Source organism: Fukomys damarensis, unplaced genomic scaffold (assembly GCF_012274545.1).
Source record: "Fukomys damarensis isolate Sample0158 unplaced genomic scaffold, DMR_v1.0_HiC HiC_scaffold_12, whole genome shotgun sequence".
Taxonomy (NCBI): Eukaryota; Metazoa; Chordata; class Mammalia; order Rodentia; family Bathyergidae; genus Fukomys; species Fukomys damarensis.
In genome coordinates, this window is record NW_022900924.1 from 12,143,540 (window position 1) to 12,168,858 (window position 25,319).

Sequence of the window (25,319 nt, forward strand, 5' to 3'; positions counted from 1 at the left end):
TCTCTCTCTCTCTCTCTCTCTCTCTCTCTCTCTCTCTCTATATATATATATATATATATACACACACACACACACCACATTTTCTTTATCCAATCATCTGTTTATGGGTATACAGGCTCCTTCCAGGATTTAGCTATTAAGAATTGTGCTGCTATAAATATTGGTATGTATATATCATGTATTGCTGTACTATGATGACTTAAACTCTGGTGATCTAACTCTTTGGGGGAGATATCTAGCAGGAGGATTGCTGGGTCACATGGAATTTCTAATTTCAGCTCTTTGTGAAATCTTTGCACTCATTTCCATAGTGGTTGTTCTAGTTTACATTCCCGTCAACAGTGTAGGAGGGTTTCACCTCCCAGGCCTTTGTTTATCGTTGGATTTCCTAAAGATTGCCGAATGCCGATTGCCTTTCTTTCTGGAGTAGCATGGAACCTTAGTGTTGTTTTGATTTGCATTTCTCTAATTGGCCTCATTGATTTTTTTTTTAGGTGAATTATTCTTTTGAAAGATGACACACAAGCCCGGCAGGGAGGCCGGTGCCTGTAATCCCGACACTCTGGGAGGCTGAAGTAGGATGATCATAAATGCAAGCCCATGCTGGGAAACTTAGAGACTTAGCAAGACCTTGCCTCAAAAAAATAAGTAAATAAATAAATAAATTAAAAGGGGCTAGGATATAATACCGTGCAAAGCCCCTGGGTTTAATCCCCAGTCACCCCCAACACACACACACACACACACACACACACACACACACACACACGCACACACAGGTCATCACTGTGCTACCTTTCAGCACATGGATTGGTTTTCACTGCACTTGTGTTTTGTATAAATGGAATCTTTCAGTAAGCTTGGGCGTGTGGCTTCAGTATTATGTCCACAACCCTCATCCCTGCTTTTTGCTATTAGTGGTAGTTTATTTTTTACAATCCAGTACAATGTATTTTTATATGGACATATCACAATTTATCCAGTTTTCTATTGGCAAACATTTGGGTTGTGTCTGAGTTCAGGCTCTTATCACAAAACACCATGAACAGGGCCAGGGGTTTAGCTCAGTGTTTCCACCACCAGCTTCGCAAGCTCAAGGTCCCGAGTTCGATCCCCGGTACCAAAAAAAAGAAAAAAGAAAAAAAAGAATTGCAAAGGTAACAAAATACCACGAACAAGGTGGCTCATTGACAATAGCAAGTGTATTCTCTGCTGTTCAGGAGGCTGGTACCTCAGAGCGTGGTGCCCTGGGGAGGGCCCTGTCTGGGTTATAGACAGCCACTTTCTTACTGTAGCCTCTCTCTTGTCAAGAGAGTCAGAGTGCTCTCTGATGTACTTTTTCTAAGGCCACTCATCCCATTCATTAGGGTAATTAGGACCTAATCACCTCCGTGCCCCCCACCCCCTAACACCGTCCATTGAGAGTTAGGATTTCATCATAGGAATTTTACAAAAGCACAGTTAATCAGTCTACTAAAGTTTGGTTCCAGTCTGGAACTATCAGGAAGGGTTGCTTCTAGCGTTTGAGGACATGGCAGTACATGTTTTTTGGTGACTCTGACATGCACATCTGCTGGGTATGTCCTCAGGGAAGGAGTTGCTGGTCATGGGTTATCTGTACATCTTGCATTAGTAGATGTTCCAAACTGTGGTTGCACCTGTTTAGACGCCCACCAGTGACTGTTGGTTTGTCTGGTGGCTCCAGGTATCTGGGAGCCTGTTGCGATGATTTGCTCTGCCTTCTGCAGTGGTGAGGGCTCGGTCTATAATGAGTGTAGGTGGCTGTTCAAGAACGAAGTATCCAGGGGAGGAAATCCACCCACAATCTCTACCATCTCGAATATTTAAATGTCAATATGGCTTAATTGGCCAATCCGCCCACCTCCCTTCTCCTCTCCTCCAGAAGGCTCAGCAAACACACTGCCTCAGACAGCAAGGGAGGTGCAGCTTTGAGTCACTATGGGCTGCCTCCTTCCAACTTACTGGGTGACCTTGGACAGGTGAATCAGGCTCAGTGTGAGTCAGCTGCCCTGGGAATCTCACCTTAAACAGGTGAAGTGAAATGCATCTTGGGCAAAGATCACAGGCGGTTGTAGGTAGCACTGGGGAAAAGGGTATGTGGGTGGCTGTGTGTGTGGAAGGATAGACTGAAGAGGTAGGGAGACAGATGTAATGTGTGTATAAATGCATCACTTTCTTATGTGCACGTGTGTGTGTGTCTGTCTGTCTGTCTACCATTTTATTGATCCTTTACTACCGTTCTAATAAACCAGCATTTCGGGAGGACTTACTTTCACACCTGACCTTGGGTGATTGTTCTCATAACTGTGAGATAGGAATACACAGGTCCATTTTACAGATAAACACACTGAGGCTCAGAGGGGCTGATTGACCTGCACAGAGGTGAACTGCAAGCTCAGTGTCATAAGTTTCCTTTAATAGATACAGAAACAAATGCCCAGAGAGGTTAAGTGACTCATCCCACAACACACAGCAGGGCTGGAATTCAAACTGAGATCCCTCTGACACTGCATGGGAGATGCAATTTCACCAAGTCTAGCGTACAACAAGGGCTCAATAAGTGCTGAGTGAATGAGCACAATGCCTCCAGTATTTTAGCAATAAAGTCACAGAGTAAGAAAAAAACATTCAAGCTGCTATTTTGATGGAGGTGGAAAATTAATTTCCATAATGATATTCTCTCTTCTTTCAGCCAACATTGGCTACTTTGAGGCAGTCCCAGTGCTAGGGGCTGGGGACACTGTGCAGAGTCTACAGTTCATTTTTTCCTTCCTTCCTTCCTTCCTTCCTTCTTTCCTTCACTGCATACTGAACACCCGCTCTGTGCACCAGGACTCAGGCCCAGGATGGATGAGTGTGTGGCAGCTAAATGAGGTGTTTCTGTTAGTGCACAATGCGCTTCTTCAACTTGTCCTTTATCTTAAGCCACTGGTCCTCAAAATGAGCTCAATGAGGCTGAAAATAGTTTCAAAAACCCTCTATCTGGACAGGTGTCTGTTTGGGGGCGGTATTATTGGTGTTTGCACATCCTCATCTGAAGGACTGAATGTATCATTAATGATGACACTTAACATGTATCAGCCTCACCTTGTGGGTCTTTCATCAGTCTCCCTGCACATGGGTCACGCCCCACAGATGCAAGCACTGGGGCCGATTGGACTGCAGAGTGCTGTCTGAGTGGCGTCTGAGAACCCACAAATTGTTGGTTTATGCACGACTTCCCACCTGTAAGACCCTGGGATCGATGGCTTGGCGAAGCCAGGCTGCCCTCAGCTGGAGTCTGGAGATAATCCTTACAGCTGAGAAGCTGTTGAATTTCTTGAACTCCCCCAGATCTTCATCCTAGAAGCAGCTTTGAGAGCCAGACCCAGGCCTGATAATTATCTCATAGGCACAAGAGTGGCACATCCATTCCATTGTTTGTGACTTCTAATAACTGTGATGGGTCACCTTCTCCTTAGTGACTGCCAAAAGTTTTAATAAATGATCTTTTCCTTTTGCTTTTCAGCCTCTGTAAGGGACGGACACTCTACTCTGTGGTGAGGGATGCCAAGATTGTGCTGGACGTCAATAAAACCAGGCAGATTGCACAAGAAATTGTGAAGGTAAGAAATTGTAAGCTCTGGGACCCCTACTTGAGCTTCTGAAAGACTTGAACCTTTCTGAGAAGTTTCCCAAAAATCCTAAGACTCTAGGTCTGGATGTAGACCATGGTCTGGAATTCAGAGAAATTGGACAGAAAAATACCAGGTGGTGTGCATATAAGAGTTCTACCAAGATGGCACCCTTAGGAATGGCCTACCAGCGTTGGGCTTCTGCCTGGTCCCCTCATTATCATGATATGTAGACCTGTGAGAAGGCCAGAGGACACATGTAAATTGCTTGATTCTCCAGGTTAGGATCCATTATCTCTGAGACCTCAAATCCCCATGAGTGCAAGCCATCTCTCTCCACAGCTGTGGGGAAATGTCAAATTGTTGGTTGTTGTTTTGGATTAAAGCAAACAGGAACATCCTGTGTCTCCTTGCCGGTGCTTTATTAGTCAGTTGTCCTCAGGGTTTTACTTCCTATTGGAAGTGTTAGGACTGAATTGTTAAAACATAAAATAAAAGACATGACTGCTCGCAGAAGAAAAAACAATTTCTACATGCTTGCTCTTGACCTACACCTTCAATAGACTCTGCTGTGTTCTTGATCTCTGTGTCAGGAACCGTCCCTGAGGACCTAGGTGTGTTTTGCAGTGCCATGGGTGAAGTAAACTGGAGGTGCAAGCCCTGCAGAGGACTTAGCCTTAACGGGAGACCAGGGGACGAATGATGGCTGATGGAATTCCTTTCTCCAGGGACCTTGTCCCACGTTTGTCCCCACTCTTTTCCCTCTGGGGACCTCTTCCTTTGCTTTTTTAGGAACCAGACAAGCTAAATGGAGCTGGCTTTGCAGTGGACTGAGGGTAGTGGCAGGTTTGTTATGCAGGGACCGTGCCTTCTCCCACCCCACCTTCAGCCTCAGTGGGTGGCCCCCAGGTTCTGCCACTGTCATTGTGGTCACACTGAGGGACAAGGAGCATGAACCCAAGTGTGGGTGCCAGAGAGCATGGAGGTCTTCTCAGGTGACTCCCTGTGTCCTTGCTTCCTGCAGGGCATGGGCTACCTGCACGCCAAGGGGATACTTCACAAGGACCTCAAATCAAAGAATGTCTTCTATGACAACGGCAAAGTGGTCATCACAGACTTTGGGCTCTTCAGCATTTCCGGGGTGCTGCAAGCTGGCAGGTGAGCAGTGGCAGAAGGGCCAGAGGGCCTCTTGGCAGATGGACCATTAGAAGGTGGGAACTCATCCCAAATGGCTTCGGGAGTCAGGGTTGGGCCTGGGGTCACTGAGCTCAGTGGCAAGGCTACCGTGTCAATGTCACTCTTTAATCCCCATGGGGCCAGCACCTTGCACATCTGTCCTGCACGTGGAGTCTTCAGGGCACGTGCGTCACTGGGCACAGAGCAGTCTAAATCCTACAAAGACCTAGCCCTTGAATTTATCTGGAGATCTTACCTCTTACCCTGAGACTCCCTGGAAGTTGGGCTCACCCAGGAGTCCTTGATCAAAGTTGTCTTAGGAACTAATTAATTTTAGTACAGCGAGGCACACAACTTCTCCAAATTTTAGTTTGTTTGCCTGCAAGAAAATCATACCTACCTCGGAGGGTCCTTGTGAAGATGTCACAAGACAAACATCCCACACAGCGCCCAGTGCCCATCAAATGCCTAACAAAACAGTAGCACTGCTGAGTTGTGGTAATTAGTGTTAATTTGCATATACCTCCTTGTATCACCCAGGAGAAAGATTAGCCATCTCGTTAAGTAATTAACTCTCAGACTTCACTTGCCCCAAAGCAAGCTGCCTTGGGTTGACCATGGGAGAAGCAGCTTGACAACAAATAAACAACCCATAATTCACAAGTTCTACCCTGTGGCTTTTACTTTGTAGTGTGTGCTAGAACAGACACACACCATACACACACTATAAACCCTTGTGTGCCTTTTCTGACTGCACATCTCACTGCTCCTCCAGGACAGCCCCATGATTTATTTTATTTCACTTTCAGTTCTTTTGGAATACCACTGATTTCTTTGAGGTACACCCCAGGGCCCCCGAAGGGAATTTTATTCCTGCTGTATAATACCTACCCTCTGAGCCACATCACCTGAAACTTGGCAGAAGTCGATGGCACCCTTCCTGTGACACAGCAGCGTACAAAAGCTTCTGGTTCTTTTTCAGATGTTACCCTACCCCAAAAGTAGTTCCATGGTCACCAAAACCATCGACGGTGCCTGAGATAAGAAAGTCATTGCAAGTTCAAGTCTAGCCTGAGCAATTAGTGAGACCTTGTCTCAGAATAAAAAAGTAAAAAAAAGGGATGAGAACATAGCTTAGTGTGAAGGCCTGGGTTCACTCCCCAGTACCACAAAATAAAAGAAGAAAAAAGTCAACAGCAAACCAGAAAACAGATCATGTGTATGCGGAGAGAGTCCTCAAAGGGCCAGTGGGGACAGATTACACAGGGCCTCTTCCTCCCATTCCCAGCACCACTTGCAGCCTGCTTTGCTATTGGGGGAGCCCCTGGGAGTTAAGGGAGTGGCTGGGAAAGCATTGGGGGCATCACTGTGACCGCAGCTATTTGCCTTCAGACAAAAGGAGGTCCAGCAGGTACTTTCTTTATCTGGGTTGAGGCCTCCTTAACAAACCAGCTTGCTCCTTCTGGGGGCCTGTCTGTGCTCTCCAGTTCCTCACCAAGTGGATTCTGCCCAGGTAGAAGGCAGGGTGCAGGGCCTCTGATTTCCTCCCTTTAGACTATTGGTTGGCCGAAGTCACCCAGAAAGGAAGAGGCGGAAGAGGAAATAGGGTGACTTAAGCTTCCTTTCCTTTAAGCTCTTTGGTGGAGACCCCGTATTTACCAGGAAGGAAGTTCAAGTTAAGGGCAAAATGGCTTCAGCCTTGTCCAGCAGCAGCTGTGTCCACCTCCGCCCCAGCCTGGTCATCAGCCCAAACCCAGTTAGTGTCAGGAGAGGCCCGGAGCCTCCACAGAAGCAACCACGGGAAGTTCACATTTCCTGGCTGCGTGCAAGCAGCTGTCAACAGCTTCCTGTGCTTTTATCCTTATCCCAGTCGTGAATTATTGTGCAACAAACCACCCCAAAACTTGATGCCGTGGAACAGGTTATTATTGCTGTTATTGTTTTGCAGGGTGACTGGACTCAGCTGAGCATGTGAGGTCATGTTGTCTTGTGGGTTCAGTCAGAGGGAATCGAGCCTAGTCACCTGAGGCTTCCTTATTCGCACATCTGGAACAGCTGGCATGGCTGGAACAGCTGGGGAGTTGGTGGGACTTACCTTCCTCCTCTTTCCTTCTCCCTCTTTTCTCCATGCAGCCCCCCTACATGACCACACTTGGCTCTCTCATACCTCGCACTCTCAGGGTAACCAGAGCCCTTATGACAAGTAGGCACGTGCCTGTAATCGCAGCACTCAGGAGGCTGAGGCCAGAGGATTACTCTAAGTTCAAGGCCCGTCTGGGCTACCTACTCAGTGCAAGGCCAGCCTGTACTACAAGTGGAAGACCCTATGTCAAAACAAACAAACAAACAAACAAAACAAAAATAAATTCTAGAGCATTCCATTGCAGGGCAGCAGTACTTGAGGCCAACAAGATTCAAGGTGAGCAGAATTAGACTCTGCCTCCCAGTGAGATGGACAACAAAGACTGCAGCTGTCTGTCTCTTATCTACCACATGGCAGGTTGGGGACCATGACAGGAAGGGGGAACTCTTTGGGTGCCCCAGGGGTCCTAGGACCTTTCACATTTAATAGCCAGCATTTGCCTCTCTAGTGCAGCCTTGGGGATCTGTGCGTCCCCTTCAGGGGTTCCTGCCATTGTTTCCTGCCTCCCACCGGTGAATAGGTATCTCTAGACCGGAAGTGCCCTGAGTTCAGACTGGAACCTCCCAGCATAGCAGTTGGAGACCAGGAGATCCCCTTGACCATGGGGTATCCATGGGCCCAGATTGGCAGCCTGATTGGTGGGATAGAGAGATTGGGGAGCTGGCCAGGCTGCAGGCATTGTGGGGAGCAGAGGCATCAACTGAAGGAGCCAGGCCTGGAAGTCCCCTCACTCATTTCTTCAATTTTAAATATTAGTGAGTACTTAGGAGTGTTATCAGTCTGCTTGGGCTGCTATAACAAAATACAACAACCTGGTGGCTTAAACAACAAGCGCTGATTTTTCTTACATTTCTGGGAGCTTGAGGTTCAAGATCAAGGCATAGCAAGCTTGGTTTCTAGTGAGGGCTCGCTTCCTGGCTTGGAAACGGCCATGTCCTCACATGGCTTGGAGATCTGATGTCTTTTCTTATAAGGACAACAGTTTTATTGGATTTGGGCCCTGGCTTTATGATCTCATTGAACCTTAATTACATCCCCCAAAGCCCTGTCTTCAATTACAGCCACACTGAAACTTAGGGTTTCAACATATGAATTTCAAACGGGGGACACAGTTCAGTCCAAACTCCAGGATATAGATGATCAAAGCTTATTTGACTTCCTGAGCCTCAGTTTCCCTGCCTGTAAAGGGGGGTGGAGAAGACAATAGTAGTACCTACCTTTAGAGACGAAACAGGGCAGAGGGGCCGAGACCAGGATGGCCTCTTTGTACTCTGCTCCCAGGGGTGCTGACTCCCCCCAGGAACTCTTGGGGGCTGTGGTGGGGAGTCCAATCTTGGGCGCTGAAGAACTGGGCAGGTCACTGAGATGTTCTGAGCCTCTGTTTCCTAATCTGCAGACCGAGATGGTCTCTCTCTGAGCACGGGTTTATGGGCATTAACAAGCAGTCATACAGTAGGTGCTCACCAGGGGAAACTCGCCTGGTCTGGGGCAGGGACAGAGGTGGCCCAATGAAGAAGTGTGTTCCGTGCTTCTAGACAGAACCCAGTGTACGACTGTTCTACCATCATCAAGAAAAGGTGTCATCTGAGATGCCAGCCTTATGCCAGCCACTGGCAGCCTGTTATTAATCATAATAATAACCATAATGAAGACGATTTTGGTTTGTCGCTGGTGGACCTGTTGCCCTGGTAACAGGACGCCCTGGGGTGTCTGTGCTAGGCCTGGCTTCTGGCCCCCTCCCAGCCATGTGCCCATGCCTGCCCCGGGCTGATGGTAATTGTGTGGCTGGCCACTCTCCTCCTTCTGCCCCAGTGGCCATGTCCTGCCAGTCCTCTGCTGACCAGCAAGGCAGGAAGAGACCACGGGATACTCAGGAGGTCAAGGGGCGGGGAAGCTTTCCTTGAGGCCACAGAATCCACTCACCTTCCCCCTCCGGCCTGCCCATGCCAGAAGAATGTTGGCTGGCCCACTCTCAGGCCCTGTGCCTTGATGGACATTCTTACAGTAGGCTCTACTCTCAATTACATTTCTGAGTCCTCAAGGTAAAATGTGTAATATACACACATGTAGTAATTATGTCCAATAATCATGTCACTCTGGCCGCTGACCTAACCTTGTCCACGCACTGCCTCACTTTAATCCCTGCAGTAGCCATGAGAAGTACAAACCAACACGCTCATTTTGCAAATGTGAAAATGGAAGCTCAGGTCTGCTCAAAGTCCTTAAACCTTTGCAGTCGTCCCTGATTTGGGTGGCAAGAATGCCTTCGACTCTACCACCTCTAGGGTTGGCTAGTGGGTTTGAGTCCCGTTTTCTAGCAGAGGATTTATTCTTTGTGCAGAATGCAGGAGTAAGTCATGTGCTACTGATGCTGAAACCCTAAAATATGAAACCCTGATCTTATATAAATTAGAACAGTAATTCTCAACAGGGGCTGGTTTTTTTCCCAGAAAAATGGTAGAGGAAGTGGGCAGGGTCCACCTGACCACACTGGTGCTGTCACTTGTAAGCCAGCCTGGTCCTAGTGTGAGAACGTAGGAGCTAGACCAATGGCCAGTGTCTTGCGGTGCCCCACTGTCCAGGCACAATGGAAGGTTCAATCTCAGCTTTGCCTCCCGCCCAGAATGCCTGTTTTGAAGTCTTCTGGCAGTTTGAGCGCCTTAGAAGTGTTGCTTCTTCATGTGAAAGCAATAAAGGGGCAAGAAAGCCTAAACCTGGAATGCACCCAAGTCCTCCCCCACAGCCAGCAAATGCAGTTGCAGCACCGGCACCCCAAATTCCAAACTCCTGGAGTCTCATCTGGGGTTCTTTCCTCTTCCTAGGGCTTCTGAAAGCACAGCTAACAAGTTGGTTTTAGGGAGGGCATGAGCAGAAATTTCTCATTTTAATTTTAGTGTGTTTTACAAAGGCCAAGTTTCTGTTTGTGGCTGTGCAAAAGCGTGACCTCTTAAAACAAGAAGGGAGAAATTCATCTTTAGTAAATAATCACCCAGAACTGTGTGGTGCAGTTTATTATCCATGAGCTGTGTAAGGCTAAGTAAATTTAATTTTAATTAAAATGAAATCAAATGAAAACTTTAGCCCTTCAGTCACACGGGCCACCTTTCAAATGTTTGGCAGCCACCAGCCCCTGTGGCTGCCAAAATAGACAGCAGAGACATAGAACCACAGAGCCATAGACACCATCATTCCAGAACGTTCTCCAGGACCGTGGTGCTCTTGAAGGAGATACGATGAAAGTCACGACTGTAGGAGACAAATGAGTCGAGTTGAGGGACCTTACACTGCTCAGAATGCACTCCAGAAAAGCGGCAGACTCCAGCCAGCCCCGGGCCCCCACCAAGACCCTCATGGAGGCAGGGCGCTGCACACTTTCACTCTTAATCTTCCCCCTCTCCCGCCCTGCCCACTTCTCCAGGGTTCCTGGCCCTTTCCTAGGAGTCAGCCGTCAGCGGCAAGCTCATGGCTGTTTTGCTCAGATGTCAGTATGAGAGGAAAGCTCTGACTCACTCAAGCCTTGCCATGTAGGAAGGGAGCCAGGCTCCCTCCCCTCCTAAACATTTCTCCTAGTCATCATAAACTGGGGAAAAGAGAGATGTTCTCTCCCGAAGATGTTCATTGCAGCATTGTTTATAATGATGAGAGGAGGAACTGAGGAGGGCCCATCAACAAGGAGCTGGTTGCACAAGCTGGCACACAGGGCTTATGAGGGGCTCTGAGTACACTGGTGTGCTTCAGGTTTCCAGAACACCAGTGGGCCCTGCCTGGGCCTTTGCCTTTGCTTCCCCTCCGCCTAGGATGTTCTTCTCTAGGTTCATATAATAGAGTCCTCTGTGTCATGTAGATCTTAGCTCACACTTTACCTAAAGTAAGTTCCTCCTTATCATGTGCACATTTCCCTATCTTAATTATTTCATAACATTACACACATACACGCAGAGTCCTGGGGGTTGAACCCAGGGCCTTTGCACTGAGATACATCCTCAGCTCTTTTTATTTTTTATTTTTGAGACAGCATCTCACTAAATCACTAAGTTGCCTGGACTGGACTCAAACTTACGGCGCTCCTGCCTCAGCCTCCCAGAGGGCTGGGATTCCAGGCACGCACCAGTGTACCCGGCTTGTATTTGACGCATTTGTCGTTTCCTTCCCCTGCCTAAGTGCAAGGGCAGGGACTTTGTTTGTTGCATTCATGGCTGCATTCCTGCTGCCAAGGACAAAAGCAAGGCATAAATAGGTGATCAATAAACACAGACCTCATTGTTGATGGATTCCACATTTGTAAACTTGCCTGCTCCCTGAGATGTATCTGTTATCCCAAAATCAATACTCACAGCTGTTTTGCAGTCATTCCCAGGCAGGCAGAGTGGTAAAAACTTTGAGTCACCTAATGTACACATTCCTGAGGGAGGTCGAAAAAGGGACACTTAGCCTTCCTGTTTCAGCGTCATGCAGAGCCATCCAGAGTATGCGACAGACGGGCAGCATGGGTGGCAGAGGAAGCCGCAACCCTGGGGCCACTTGGACAGGTTGGAATCTGAGCTCTGGAACTTGGCAGAGCCTCTTCCCACTTCTGCTGATGGAGATCTTCAAAGAATCACCAAATCCAAAGCCAGCCCATGTTCTGCTTTGTAAAATAAAGAAAACAGAACCTCCTGGGAGCTTTTAGGATTTTAGGTCATAACTGGGGTGCCATTTTTGTGTGTACCCATTTTCCCGAGTAGCATTCAAATACTGCATGAAGGCAAATATCATGCAGAACAAGAATTGGGGGTATTTGCTGGGTGAAGGTGGACAGGAGGGGTACACAGATGCCACTGGACCTGAGGATGGTTTGCATGGCCTCTCTCCAGGGCACTTCCCTGCCCTCTCTTCCCTGCAACTCCTGCTGGGTGTTGGTCTCAAGTAGATGAGATGGTGCCCAGAGGGGGAAAGCAGGAGGGGCCAGCAGAGGTGATTCTGGGGCCTGGGACCTGTCCTTCCTATGCTGAGAATTGAAGCTTATTCTGTGCTTTGCTTCTGCAGGAGAGAGGACAAACTGCGCATCCAGAATGGCTGGCTGTGCCACCTGGCACCAGAGATCATCCGCCAGCTGTCCCCTGACACAGAGGAGGACAAGCTTCCTTTCTCCAAGCACTCTGACGTCTTTGCCCTTGGGTAGGTGGACCCAGTCCTGGCCTTCAAGAGCCACAGCCTGGGCAGAGGGCACTTCCCAAGCCTTCCTTCCATTGTTTTGGAAGGACTGGGCACCTGTGCATGGGGCTGGTTTTCTGGGTGAATATTGGGAGGATTTGAGAGGGGTGACACAAACCCTAACCCTGACCCACACTCAGCTTCTAACTGGCTGCATTGTCAACACAAGTTTCCTAACTTCTCAGTAGCTATTTCCTGGATGCTCTCTGAGTACGAGGACTGCGACAGATGCCGGAGATACAAGATTCAGTCTTGTATTCGTTATCTAGTGCTACATAACAAATTTCCCCAAAATCAGGAACCCAGAGCATGTGTTATCTCACATTCTGTGGTCAGCAGTTGGGGCAGCTGAGCTGAGTGGTTCTGAGCTGACTCAGGTCTCTTGTGAGGTTGGGGTCTGGATGTCAGCCAGGGTGCGGGTCTCATCAGAAAGCCCAACGGGTCAGGCGCCATGGCCAAGTGAGGAAGAAGCATCTGTTCCTCACCAGCTCTCACCAGCAGCTTGAGCAAGCTTACAGGATGGTGGCGGGCCCTGACCTGACGTACTGTCCAGTGGTACATAGCATCACAATACTCCTATAGTAAGGATTTATTTTTTGATTGATGAATCATAACCACACACACACACACACACACACACACACACACACACACACAGGGGATATACTGTGATCTTTCAGTACCGGAGCACATTGTATAGTGATTAAATCAGGGTAAGTAGAACGTCTGTCACCATAAACATTTCTTTATGATGAGAGTACTTAAAAACCCTCTATTCCAAATGTATCACATAGTTAGGGTGACTACAGTTCACAAAAATATATTGAATGCTCCCACCATATTTTTACTTGTTGGAAGCAAATTGCTAAGTCCAACCACACTCAATAGAAGAAAATTAAGCTCTGCTATTTCAAGGAAAGAGTATCAAAGAATTTTTGTGGACATATTTTATTGTGTTCTTTTTATTTGTTTATACTTTTGCAGTACTGGGGCACTGTACTATTAAGTTACATCCCCAGCCCTTTTGGGGGTTGCTTGGTTGGTTTGTTTGTGAAAGGGTTTTACTCAGTGTCCAGGCAGGACTCAAACTTGCAATCCTCCTGCCTCAGCCCTTGGTGCTTAGACTACAGGCATGTGCCACCACATCTGGCTAAGACACGTTTTAAACTCATTGTAGGTCCTTACTCTTTCTTGTGTGGTGGGGGACAGACAAGGAAACAGTCAGGTTTCGCAAAGCGGGGCACATGCTGTGCAAAGGAGAAATCGCAGTGTGGGAACATTAAAGGAACGGGGTCCAGCCTGGCACACGAGGGAGGGCTTCCAGGAGGAGATGACTCCTGGGCCCGTGTTAGAGGCTGGACATGAGGGCAGAGGGAAGCGCTTCAGACGGAATGGGTGGGAAGGTACAAAAGTAAGAGAGAACATGTTGCCCACCGTGGAAAAATACCAGGTGGAGGACAGAGAGGGGAGCTGATGAAGAGTTGGGGAAAAGTGAGGCTGGGGGTGGTTAGATGAGAGGCTAGGCAGGGAAACAGGGTCCGTCCTGCAGCTACTTAGTAAAAGAATAAAGGAGGTTTCGCTTCCTCTCCTGGGCACGAGGGCACCTTTGATGCTTAGGAAGCAGAGAAGCGGCGCAGTTGTAATCTGAGTTCTGGTTCAGTCAGATCACGCCGTGTAGAGTGGAATGGAGAAGCTCGTGACTGGGCCCGGGTGGTCACAGGAAGGGAAATGCTGGCAGCCTCTGTGGAGCTTGGGCCTGGAGTTCTACAGGCTCCGAGTGAATGGAAGGGGCATTTAGGGGAGGGAAGTATTAGCTCAATGACAGGGTGAGGGTAAGTGGTACCCAGATATCGGCCTTAAGCGAGTGGGTAGAGTGGTGTCGCGAGCCAAGATAGAGACTCTGGAGGTGAGGTGGATTGGGCTGAACCAGGAAGGCTTGGGTACAGTGAGTTTGAGCAGCATCGCAGATAACCATGGAAACCGGCCAGCAGGCAGCTGACTCCACACTTGTAGAGCTTAGGAAAGAAGCAGTTAGCATTTGTGGGCAGATAGTAACTGGAGCCACGATGGAGGAGACGACGTCTTTGGAAGCGGGGAAGGACACGAAGAGTCCACGATGCAGCCCCAGGATGCAGGGCAGAGCAGTCTGAGCAGTTCAGCCGGGACAGCTTCTACGCTGCCCTTCCTCAAATGGCCATGCTGATCCTTGCCCTGACTTTCCATGGCGTGGGTGCAAGGGCTGGCCGGGGGGACACAGGGCTGGCGCAGCTGTCTGGGAAGGTCGCCAGCCTGCAGATGTTCGCGGTTAGGCTTCACACCACTGAGACCTGTTAGAGAAACACTTCAGTGGAAAAGTATCCCCCATTTCCTTACCATCCGCTCCAGCAGGGGCGTTTGTGGGGAGACCACAGTTCTCCGCCTCTGTGGATCGGACCCCTCTGGAGGCTGCCATTTGCCCTGATTAGTTAATGCCCACACCTTCAACCTGCTAGACATCATTTTCTGAAAGCAAACTGCAATAATTAAGTTGGTATAGTTTAGTGTAAATTTAGCAAAAGAAAAAAAAATGGAATTAACAAAATGTACCCAAGTGAGTAATTGGTTTTCCACTGGAATTTTCATCTTTTAGCATATTTTTTTCTCCCCAAAGTAAATTTCTCTTAAAAGATGGGTTTAAAAAGAGATTTTAATGAGGCTTTTGTTTATGACACTGCTGAATTGCGAAGGACCTGGTGCTCTTGGATTCCTGCCCATTAGGAGCACCCGGTTGCTTGGGAACCTCAAGCTCAGGAATGACTGAGAACAAAAATGAACTCTTAAAAGTGTGCTGAGCACTGTGCTAAGCTCTTTGTGTGCGCTGTCTCATGCAGCCTTTAAAAGCACTCTTCAAAGCAAGTGTCCTGTTATTCCCAACTGGAAGCTGGGAAAATCGAGGCTACAAATGACTGCAGAATTTGCTTTATGACCACTAGTGGTGGAGCGGGGACTTGAGCTTGCAACTTCCAAACTCCACAGTTGGAGCTTTTAACCATGGAGCCTCCTTGGGCTTGGGAGTTACACCACCGCTCACAGCCAGCTGTAAATTAGAGATAATGAGACCACTGAGGCATCTTAAGAATTGAGCCAGAAAGCATCTGTAAGGTACCGAGCACAAGGAAAAACTCTGGAAAGGCACCTCCTCCCTCCACATCAATGGTCCGTGCAACCCATTTGTAATTCATTTGCCAGCTCCAACCATCAGCTGCCAGGCTGCACCTCAAAACTGTCACTTCCCTGATGGCAAGAGATTCTTGAATGGAATGGAGTATAAGCTCCTGGTATAGTGTATTGGCCGGTGGCACAGCTCTGGACTCAGATGACCTGGGTCCCTCTTCTTTGCTGTGTGATCCTGGGTAAGAAAGAACTTTTCTGAGCCTTGGTTTCCTCATCCATGAAATGGGGATAACAATAAAGCCTCCTGTTGTAAGGTGTAGGTTTAATTATTATTCAGGTATGATGAGGCCAAAAGATCAGGAGACAATCACTGTTGAGAAGATGGTTAGGTCACAGATCCTATAAGAAGGGGTCCACTCCATGCTATGCAGAGGCCCTATGGGGAAGGGTTGGTCACGAGGCAGAGGGAACATGAAGATTATGTGGGCAAGAGCTTTTCTTTGTGATTTCCTTGGAAGGAACCAGAAGGGAAGGGTGAGCAGGCGCAGAATTAGCTCCTTGGGATGATTTCAGTGGGCTCTGAGTGTAAAGGAACATTAGCCCTGGAGGTTGTGATCTGGATTGAAAAGTACACTCACCAGCGAGTCCTTCCTATCTCTAGGAATTAGCTGCCAGGGCCAGCTATAGGGACAGACCTGCCAGGACCAGCAAAAGCTCAAGTAGTCAAAATATGAAGAGAAGAAAGCATGCTTCATGCACCTCCCCAGCAAAGGGTTGGAATAATAAGCATGATTGTTTATTAGGATAACTAGAATCACGTAGCACCTTCTCTAGAGAACTTCCTGGCCCTCTAACCCAGTATGCCAATACCTAAGCGTCACTCCTGCCAAGCCCAGAGGTGTGTAGAGTCCAATAAAAGGACGATGCCAACTACAGAGAAGCTAGGAACAGTTGGTTTACACAGTTCTCTGAGCAGTAAAGAGGAAAAAACAGAGTGCTTTGTGTTCTTTCAGGCACATTTACATAAATTATCTTAGAGTGGAAGAGAGATCATTTCCTAAGATTGCTTCAGATATTTCCTGAGTTGGGGAAGCTGGATCTTAGCAAACTGAGATCTATGCCCCTGGCACAGCTCAGTGACACCCAGCATCCTGAGCTCATCTGTCACTGTCCCCGTGCTGCTCAGGCCTCACGGCATCACCTCTGTACCACTCCCATCTGTGGCCAGGTACTGCTCACTGGAGCAATTGTTTCTTCCTTCATTCCAGCGTCCTAATTTATAAAACATGATAACACAGGAACTCACTCGAGGATAATTCTAACACCGAATGGCTCTGGTGTTCGGCATCCCAGATAAACATTGTCCTACAGCACTTTTACTGCTATTCTACTTAACAGCCAAGGAAACCTCCACTTAGAGAAGCACCCTCCTCGGCCTCATACAACCAGTCTAATTCCCTACCATTCAACACTCGGGTTCACACTTAAGAAACAGATACCAAAGGGGAAAGAAATCCTACCCTAACATCCAGCGTTCTCTATTATTAACATGTGGGGTGTTTCACTTTTTCTCTTGCCCATACATATCTGACTTTAAAAAGAGTAATGTCAGACCCTATCTATATAATCTCACAGCCTGCTTATTTCATTTAAAAAATGATCTATTGAGCATTTTAATGTCAGCATAATTTCTTTGAAGTGTTTTCATAACAATATAGTATTCCATTTCATTTTATGAATTTGCCGTGATACATACAATCCCTGTTATTGAGCAGTTGTTTCTATTGTTGGGCAATTATTTCTGCTTTCTTTCAGTATTATATAATAATGCTGTAGAGAACATCCTTATTAATGAATATCATTATCCCAAATCATTCATCTACAGTAATTTCCTAGAATCACAAATACAGAGTCAGAGGTTGTAACCACATCATATCAAACTGCCCAGGGTGTTCAGTTTGATGCATTTTAACTCAGGCACATAAGAGGCTATCCTGGGACAAGCGTGACGTCTAAGACATTAAGAGAGCTTCAAGCATGTGCCGGGGGCAAGATGTGCCCATCCTGCAAGGAAGAAGCTGGCTGGATGGGTGTTGGTGAGCAGGGGCTCCAGGGTCACAAGTGACCTGCCACACCAACACCCCTCTAAAACGTCTGCCAACAGCACAATCTGGTACGAACTCCATGCCAGGGAGTGGCCTTTCAAGACCCAACCAGCAGAGGCCATAATCTGGCAGATGGGCACCGGGATGAAACCCAATCTCAGCCAGATCGGCATGGGAAAAGAAATCTCGGTAAGTCCCACAATAGACCAGGTCTGGGGGGCAAGGGGAGACGTAGATGCAGGCCTGGACTTCCTTTTGAACTGTGTAAGGTGACCAAAAAAAGCACATACTTTGGAGTTTAGAAGGCACTATGCCTGCAATTTCAGGTGCCTGACACTAGAGGCAGAGTAACACTTGGTCAGGGGTTTTTTTCCCCAGCAATGGCTTGCTAGGTTGGACAGAAGAGCCGTTCTTTGTTTGTAATATTTTTAAAGATAGTCATTAAAACATCAAAAAATGTTTTGGTGTTACTTTTATTTTCATCTGCACAATAATTTTAAGCATTATCCAACTCAGAACAAGAGATACAGAAACAGAAAAGCCTGACTATACATTAATAATCTTCCTCTTAAACACAGCAGGAAGAATTCTCCTTTGATCAGGAGACAGATAAGTCAGGGAAGCAGTAATTATCTGGTCTGGTTGTCAGGATTACCCACCTCCAAGTTTCCTTTCTTGGGTGAGGAAATGAGGCAAAGTAGGCTGGCCTTGAAAGGTACTTAGGTTCTTCAGCTGTGGCTGGAGACCTCAGGCTTCTTTAGAAAAGTGCCCGGAAACCTCTTGGTGATCATTGTTGACCATGATGTATCCCGGGCCTTCTAGCATAGAAGCCTAGTTTGTTATATGGGCTCAGAAAGTAGGTGGGGAGGAGGGATGGAAGATGAATGAAAAAGGACTGAGCGTACTGACCCGGATGGATACTTGGTGGATGAATGACGGAAAGATACGGAAGTGGGCGGGTGATGGACAGGTGGATAGACCCAATGAGGTACCAGGGAATAATTACGTCACCTTCTACATCCACTCATTGGTTTCTCTTAGGACATCCTTCTCTTCTGCTGGGCCTTTGAACAAGAAGAGAGGCCCACCTTCACCAAGCTCATGGACATGCTGGAGAAACTGCCAAAGCGAAACCGTCGCCTGTCTCACCCGGGACATTTCTGGAAGTCTGCAGAGTAGGTTTCCTCCCTCCACCTCTCTCCCCAAGCCTTTGTCACTTTTTTGCCCCTTCCCAGACTGCTCCCCTCATCAGCCCCTTTCCTCATCCCCACTCACCCCAGCACATCCTGTCCCTACAAGGTTTCCGTTCAGAGAATCTGTTGCTGTGGGACTTGGGGCCTTGAGTCACTCTGTGGCTGCCGTGGCTCTCTCATTGCCTCTCTCTTCCTGATGAAGGCCAAGGTCCAGAGAGTCTGAGTATCACGTGGTGAGGTGGCACCCTGAGCCTGCCAGGTCCCATCTGTCTTGCGTCAGGGACCCCTCCATTGGGCCTGGCTTGATGGAAATCCCCCTCCAGGCCAGCAGCCTGGCCCTTCATGGCAGCTTTGGACTCCCAGCATCCTCTAGCATCTGAGCACAGAGACGAGAAAGGTTTGCAGCACTTCTTGCCTCGAGCACCTCTGTCCTCACTGTGAGGCCACACGCCACCTTGCCTTGTTCCTGCCTGCAGACCCAGAACCCTCCCTGTAATCATGAGAGGGGATCTCTCTCTGGGTCTCCTTTTCAGCCCAGCCTCTGCAGTGTTCTCTGTAGAGCTGAGAGGGAGGCAGGCCCAGGAGGCTGCTACGGGGACTCTGTTATGTTCTGCTCCGCAAGGTGCTCCCAGGCACACCTGCCTGTGTTCATTCGTGCATACAATCTCAGGTATACATACACATGTGTGTACACTCACACAGGATATGTGTGTATACTCACTCAGATATAGACACACATAGCATACAAGAACCTTCCCTGGAAACACACCTGTACATCCAGCCTGAGGACAGAGGCGGGCTCGGCTACACACATGTGCAGGAGCCAGTCACATACATGATGCATGAAAACACACATGCACGCACATGCTTGCCCGGCTGTACATGCCTACACATGGACACATAGTGCTGCAAGTCCCCGCCTGTATGCGCAGCTAAACACAGCAGCTATCCTAGTCTCCCCAGGAGACCCCATGAAGATACCCAAGGTCCCAGGGCATCAGGAGACTCCTCCAGTCTTCACCCCAACCTGTTGAATGTAGAGAAAGGAATCTCTTCTCCCCTGAGAGGCTCAGCTTTCTCCTCAAGCCATTAGGAAGAATATGGACTTCATAATCAGGCAGGCATAAATTGGAACTGCTACTCCACTGCTCAACAGCTGTGTGACCTTGAGCATGTCCTTTGGCCTCTCTGGGGTACAGTGTCATGCTCTGGAAAGCGAGGGCAGTGAAAGCTTCTAGCAAGAGTGCCACGAGGGTCCAGTGGCTTCATGTCCTTGGGTAACTGGTACAGTGCAGCCCAGCCAGCAGGTGCTGACTATATCGTGGCATCCACAGGAGAGACAGTGAGCCCCGTTCTGGCGTCCTAGTAGGATTTAGAAACAACTGGACATGAAAACAGACAGGAGACTCTACCAAGCGAAACCTCTCCCCCACCAAGGGAGTGCTGGCCAGAACTGGTGTTGGGGTTCCGCAAGGGACCCTGGTGCTACAAAATTCAGGGGTCATTTGGGCTGTCTGCCTGTGACTTTTATTCTCCTGGGGTCCGGAAAGGAGGGCAGGCATTCAAGAGCTGAGAGAGGCATACAGCTCGCTGGTTGGAGAGGGAAAGGAGCCTTCATTTCTATTTCCTTTGGCTGTGGTACTGGGCTGAGAACACAGAAAGAACAAGACGTGTTCCGGCCTCATGGGACTTTAGATCCGGTGGAATTTTCCATTCATTCCGGGTTTTTATTATTCAGCCTGTGCATGTTGGACATCTATTAGGTGCCAGGCACCATCCCTTGAGTGAGAATACAGTGGCGAACAAAACAATTGAGGTCCTTTTGCTGCTATGAGTAGTAACCCACCGTTCATCGCAGACCACCGTGTGGATCCTGGTCTCACGTGCTCATCCTGTATCCCCAGCCTTTACTGAGTCTCCTCCAGCCCACACAATGGTTGACCATCCCTGGCCCAGAGGCAACATGCTCCAGTAGGAGAGATCTAGGTTCGAATTCAGCCCTGCCCCTTCCTGGCTGTGCACTCTTGGGCCAAAATTTAACCCCTTGAGGCTTCAGTTTTCACTGAAGAGGGTCTGCTGTGCCTATATTGCAAGCTGTTTTCGGGTTTAAATGAGATCAGGTGTGTGTGTGGCGCTGGACACAGAGACTGGCTCACAGTAGGGCCTCAGGTAACAGAGGTCCTTTTCACTCAGAAAGGACAGGGGCTGCTCATCTCAAGGCACAGGACCCTCTGAGAAGGCGCCAGGATGGAACCGCCACGCCCACGTCCCTTCTCACCACGCTGTCTCTTCTCTTCCCCACTCCAGGCTGTGACCGTGGGACAGTCGGATGGCGCTCAGCCGCCTCAGCTCCGAATCACCTCTCCTTCCCTGCTCTGCCCTCTGCCAGCTCAGGAGGCCAGAGGCTCACCTCAGAGGGTCCCGACCCGGCCAGCCTGGGGGCGCTGCACACTCGCGCGGGGGCTGCCCTGCTCGCAACCCAGACTTGCGCCCTTTTTCTCAGGCAGGGTCAGGAACCCCGAGCTAGGACTGAACTGGATCAGCCAGGAGGATATCGCAAGATTAATGCGTGAGGCCCAGGGCTTACCGTGTAGTCAAGAGTAATGCAGGCTGAGAGTGGTGCCCCAGGCTCTGCGGATGAGGGCGGAGACCTTGTGGGTAGGAACCTAGGAGTTTCTCTGTGCGCATGCGTCACCGTGTGGCCCAGGCTCTGCTCTCTTTCCGCCTGGAAAAGTGGTATCCAGACTGCCCCAGGTGTGCAGTGTCCCTGGCTGCTTTTGTCACTGTGGGAAGGAATCAGAGCCAGCACCAGCCCTGTCCAGGCTTCTTGGTCAAGGTGGGAAAGAAGGGTTGGCTAAAGCTTCTTCCTTTGGAAACATCTGTTTTCAGAGGCCCCAGCCCAAGGCCACAGAGGTTTATGGCACCTTTGCATATAGTTCCAGAAGGCAGCGGAAGAGTTCTGCATGTCTTTTGAGCTCTGAGTCTCTCAGGGGTAGTAGTTTCTGGGTTCCGCCTTTGCCTTCCGTTCCACAAAAGTGTCATCCTGTCTCATCCGACCCTCCTTTTGCCATGTGAAAGGCACAGTGGCTTCCAAGCCAGAACGACCTGGGGTTTCCCTACGGGTCCATCATTCCTGACACGCCCTGAAGTCTGGGCTCCAAGGCCTAGAGCTCTGGGGAAGGAAGCGCAGTTTGTTCCTTCCCCTCCCGCTCTGTGCTGACATCGTGGAGTTGCTCCACCCACAGTGATGGATCTGGGTCCCTGGGATGTCACACACTGGGATCCAGGGTTGTACACGTGAAGGACCTCTCCTCCTCTCACCCTTCGGGAGTCCTTTGAGGAGGTGAAGAAGGATAGCTGTTTGTAGCATTGCATTTTCCGTGCTAGCCTGGTTCTGAGTCTCCAAGTGGCCTCCCCATCTGAAGCCTGTGCCCCCTTGCCTGTCTGTGTTTGCCCAGTGTCCCTCCTCTCCCTCCTTCTGTTTATGTGCTGGGCTGGTGGCTTTCTCGAGGGTTCTACCATCGTGCTGTGTAAAGGATGCTGTAAGCAGATTGGATGTGGCACGTGGGTCCATTTCCCGAAACCCTGACCCCACTGATCCACCCCCAAGCAGAGCAGCTGGCAGGATGCCCAGGGTCGGCCCACTCCCCCTCTGGACTTCTGGGTGTCATGGGCCTTGGTCATCGTATAGCTGGCACCTTCTGCAGGCATCTCCCTCCCAGAGAGAAGAGCTGAGGCTTCAAAACCCTGCCTGTGCTGAGGCTCAAAATTCAACCGGACATACAAGTAGGGATCTTCCCCACCTTGGGTGGCCCGGACTGGTCCATGCTCTGGGGACCTGCCTGCTTCCAAGCCAGAAAGGATGATGAGAAAAGTCACATTTCCTAAGAGCTGGACTCCAGGGAGACCCCCATACTTCCCCAAGGTGCTTCATTGCCTTTCTAACTATGATCCCACCTGTCTGACACCAGGGGACTCAAAACCCCATGTGGGCAGTTTGTAAATGGACATTCTTCTTCTTCTAGGGACATTTGTACATCTCTGTGACCCTCAGCTTTGTATTAGTGTGTCTTGAAGGCATTTTACATATACTTTCAGGGGCCCCAGAGCTCTGGTGTTTCTGGGAACAGCTCTTGCAGGCCATGTCTCCCCATCAAACAAGCTCCCCTATGGATCAACCTTGAGCTGGGCCTGGGCCTTCCTTGGCTCTGCCCGATGCCTACTGAGTGTCTGAAATCCAGCTGCTGACTTCTCTTTCATCACACCAGGATACCATGGGTCCACAGATCAGTCTTTGAGAGGAAGCAGAAAAGGGAAGCAGTAGCCAGTGTTCAGCTACTCTGAAGCTGAATTGCCCACAAGGGCTTGAACTTCCTCTCTGCCCCTCTTGTTTCCACCTTCTGGGCCACAGTGGCCAACCACAGCCTTTGGCAGGGCCCTGAGAGGTGACATTTCCATGTGTTCATGAGCACCTCTTCAGGATTAGGGACGGGAGTGGGTGACCCAGGGAGAAACCCCATCCTGACCTTTTCTTCTTGGAGCTTCTCTGCTTTGTAGACCAGAGTTCCTTGGGTCTGTCCCTGGGTCCCATATCACCTCTTCTGGACTTCTTGCTCTTTCTTCTCCTTCTGTGCTCTGCCCCCACCTGCCAAGATCTTTACTGCAGTCCTGGGGGCATCTGGGCATCCTCCTGGACCCCCTCTCCAACCCCAACTGCATCACCATAGCCTGTTGGTGGCCCCTTTACTCTGTACATTTTTAAATCCTGGGAAAACAAAGCCACTCTCTTCCCTGCTGGCCTCAGTGTATGCATGGGATGGGGAGAGGGCCATCCTTTGCAAGGAAAAGAAGAGAGCGCGCTATAAATTTTTCCATCCTAGCTGCTAACCTGTCCTGTAGCTCAAATCTATACAGTCCACCTGGCAAAGGTGTGTGTGTGTGTGTTTACTGACACAAGTCACCCGCTTGACAGTGAGTTGTTTCCGTCTGTGCCTTGAGTTCCACAAATCCCTCTTTAGACAGGCTGCCTAAGACAGCTGATCTGCTGGGTAAGATTCCCCTGAAGCCCTTGAGCCCCGAGAGAAACATTTCTTTTCTTCCTAGGATATGTGTAGATTTACACGCTGCATTCCACCCATTCCTCTAGGCCACAGGTCTTTCCCAAAACAAAAAACCCTCTTTTGGGATATTCCGCATTCTCCCCATCCCGAGCCAAACTGGAAACCAAATCACCACTTAGATGGGTCTTTTTCTGGTTTTCCTCTTACTGGTCAAAGAGGAAAACATCTGATCTTGCCATCAGGTTCCCTCTTCTTTCTTACTACACCCACCTTGGCCCCTTCCACCAGTGGAAGCCCTCGATTGGCATCAGCAGTCAGATCCCTGAATCCAATAAACTTGGTCCTTCCCCTTCCCCAGCTCCAACCTGTGATCATACACCACGCACCCCAAGCACACGCGAACCCAGACTCCCTGCATTTCCCAAGCGCTGCCCCCACCATCAGAGGCATGTGGAGGAAAGGGCCAAACTTAGCCCCAGATGATCACTATCTTGACAAATCCAGAGCTGAGATTCACAAATTACATCCCCAGGACCACACCAAGCCGACCAAATCGTTTTTTTTACCTATATTGAATTGGGGTGAAAACTCAGAAGAAGACTATCTCTTGACATGGGGAAGTCCTATGAAATTCAAAGTTCATGTCCGCCCTTGGAACCGCACTGAGACATGCCTGTTTGTTTGCATGGTCTCCATGGTTGCTTTGCGTTACAATGATGGAGCTATTCGCAGCAGAGACAAGACAGTTAAAATATTTGTAATCTGGGCCTTGACTCTCTTTGCCAGCCTCTGATAGAGAAGACTTACAGGAGAATAAATTCACTTGTGTACGGCTCCCAGAGGAGGGACAGAAGTGAGGGAGAGGACTGTCTCACAGTCCAAAGGTACAGGGGACTCCCGGGGAGGTAACAGCGCCCTTCCTGGGACAGGTGCCGATGTTGACCACATGGCATGTTTGCTAGGCAGGGATTCAAGCCCCTGAGGCTGCATGAACTAGTTGGTCTTTAAGACCCCACTGCTTTGCTCAGGCTGCCATGATAATGTACCACACACTAAGTGCTTGAAACAACGGAAATTTCCTTCACACAGCTCTTGAGGCCGGAAGTTCAACATCAAGGTGTCAGGGTTGCTTCCATGGGAGGTCGCTCTGCTTGGCTTCAGTGTTCTCAGGGAACTTCACATCCATGGTATCTCATCCTACAAGGATTCCACCTTTACATAGGGTGAAGGACCCAGTCCTTTGGCCTAATTTAATCTCACTGAACTCTTTAAAGGCTCTCCTCCAAATACAGTACCCTGAGGGATCAGGACCTATGAGCACGTGGCTAAACACATTTCAGGCCCTTACAATACCACTTGGGATTTCTAAGGATCTGAGGGTTATTTTTGTGTTTTGTTTTGTTTTGTTCACTACTGGGAATTGAACCCCGGGCCTTTACACTGACTACATCCCCAGTCCTTTTTATTATTTGCTTCTTTTTCTTTTTGAGACAGTCTCACCAAGTCACTAAATTGCCCAGGCTGAGCTCAAACTTGTGATTCTTCTGCCTCAGCCTCCAAGAGGGCAAGGATTACAGGTGTGCACCACCATGCCTATCTAAGGATTTGGATTTAAAGGGCCCTTGGGGGGGGCAATACTTCCATCTCAGGCTTGCTTTCCC

General features: G+C 49.1%; 1 protein-coding gene across 3 annotated transcripts in view; it reads left to right on the forward strand.

Moving 5' to 3' along the window:
- Ksr2 (kinase suppressor of ras 2) overlaps positions 1-25,100 on the forward strand; it is a 392,217-nt gene extending 367,117 nt beyond the window's left edge. For 2 of the 3 annotated variants that reach the window (XM_010604091.1, XM_010604094.1), the window contains exons 15-20: positions 3,530-3,626; positions 4,660-4,793; positions 11,980-12,111; positions 17,465-17,594; positions 18,447-18,580; positions 20,906-25,100. In XM_010604091.1, coding sequence (XP_010602393.1) covers positions 3,530-3,626; positions 4,660-4,793; positions 11,980-12,111; positions 17,465-17,594; positions 18,447-18,580; positions 20,906-20,912 — 634 coding nt within the window. In that variant the 3' untranslated portion in view covers positions 20,913-25,100. Of the gene's footprint in view, positions 1-3,529; positions 3,627-4,659; positions 4,794-11,979; positions 12,112-17,464; positions 17,595-18,446; positions 18,585-20,905 lie in introns of those variants that run through there. The other variant, XM_010604092.1, reaches the window with a different exon arrangement.
- The last annotated feature ends 219 nt before the right edge of the window (positions 25,101-25,319 follow it).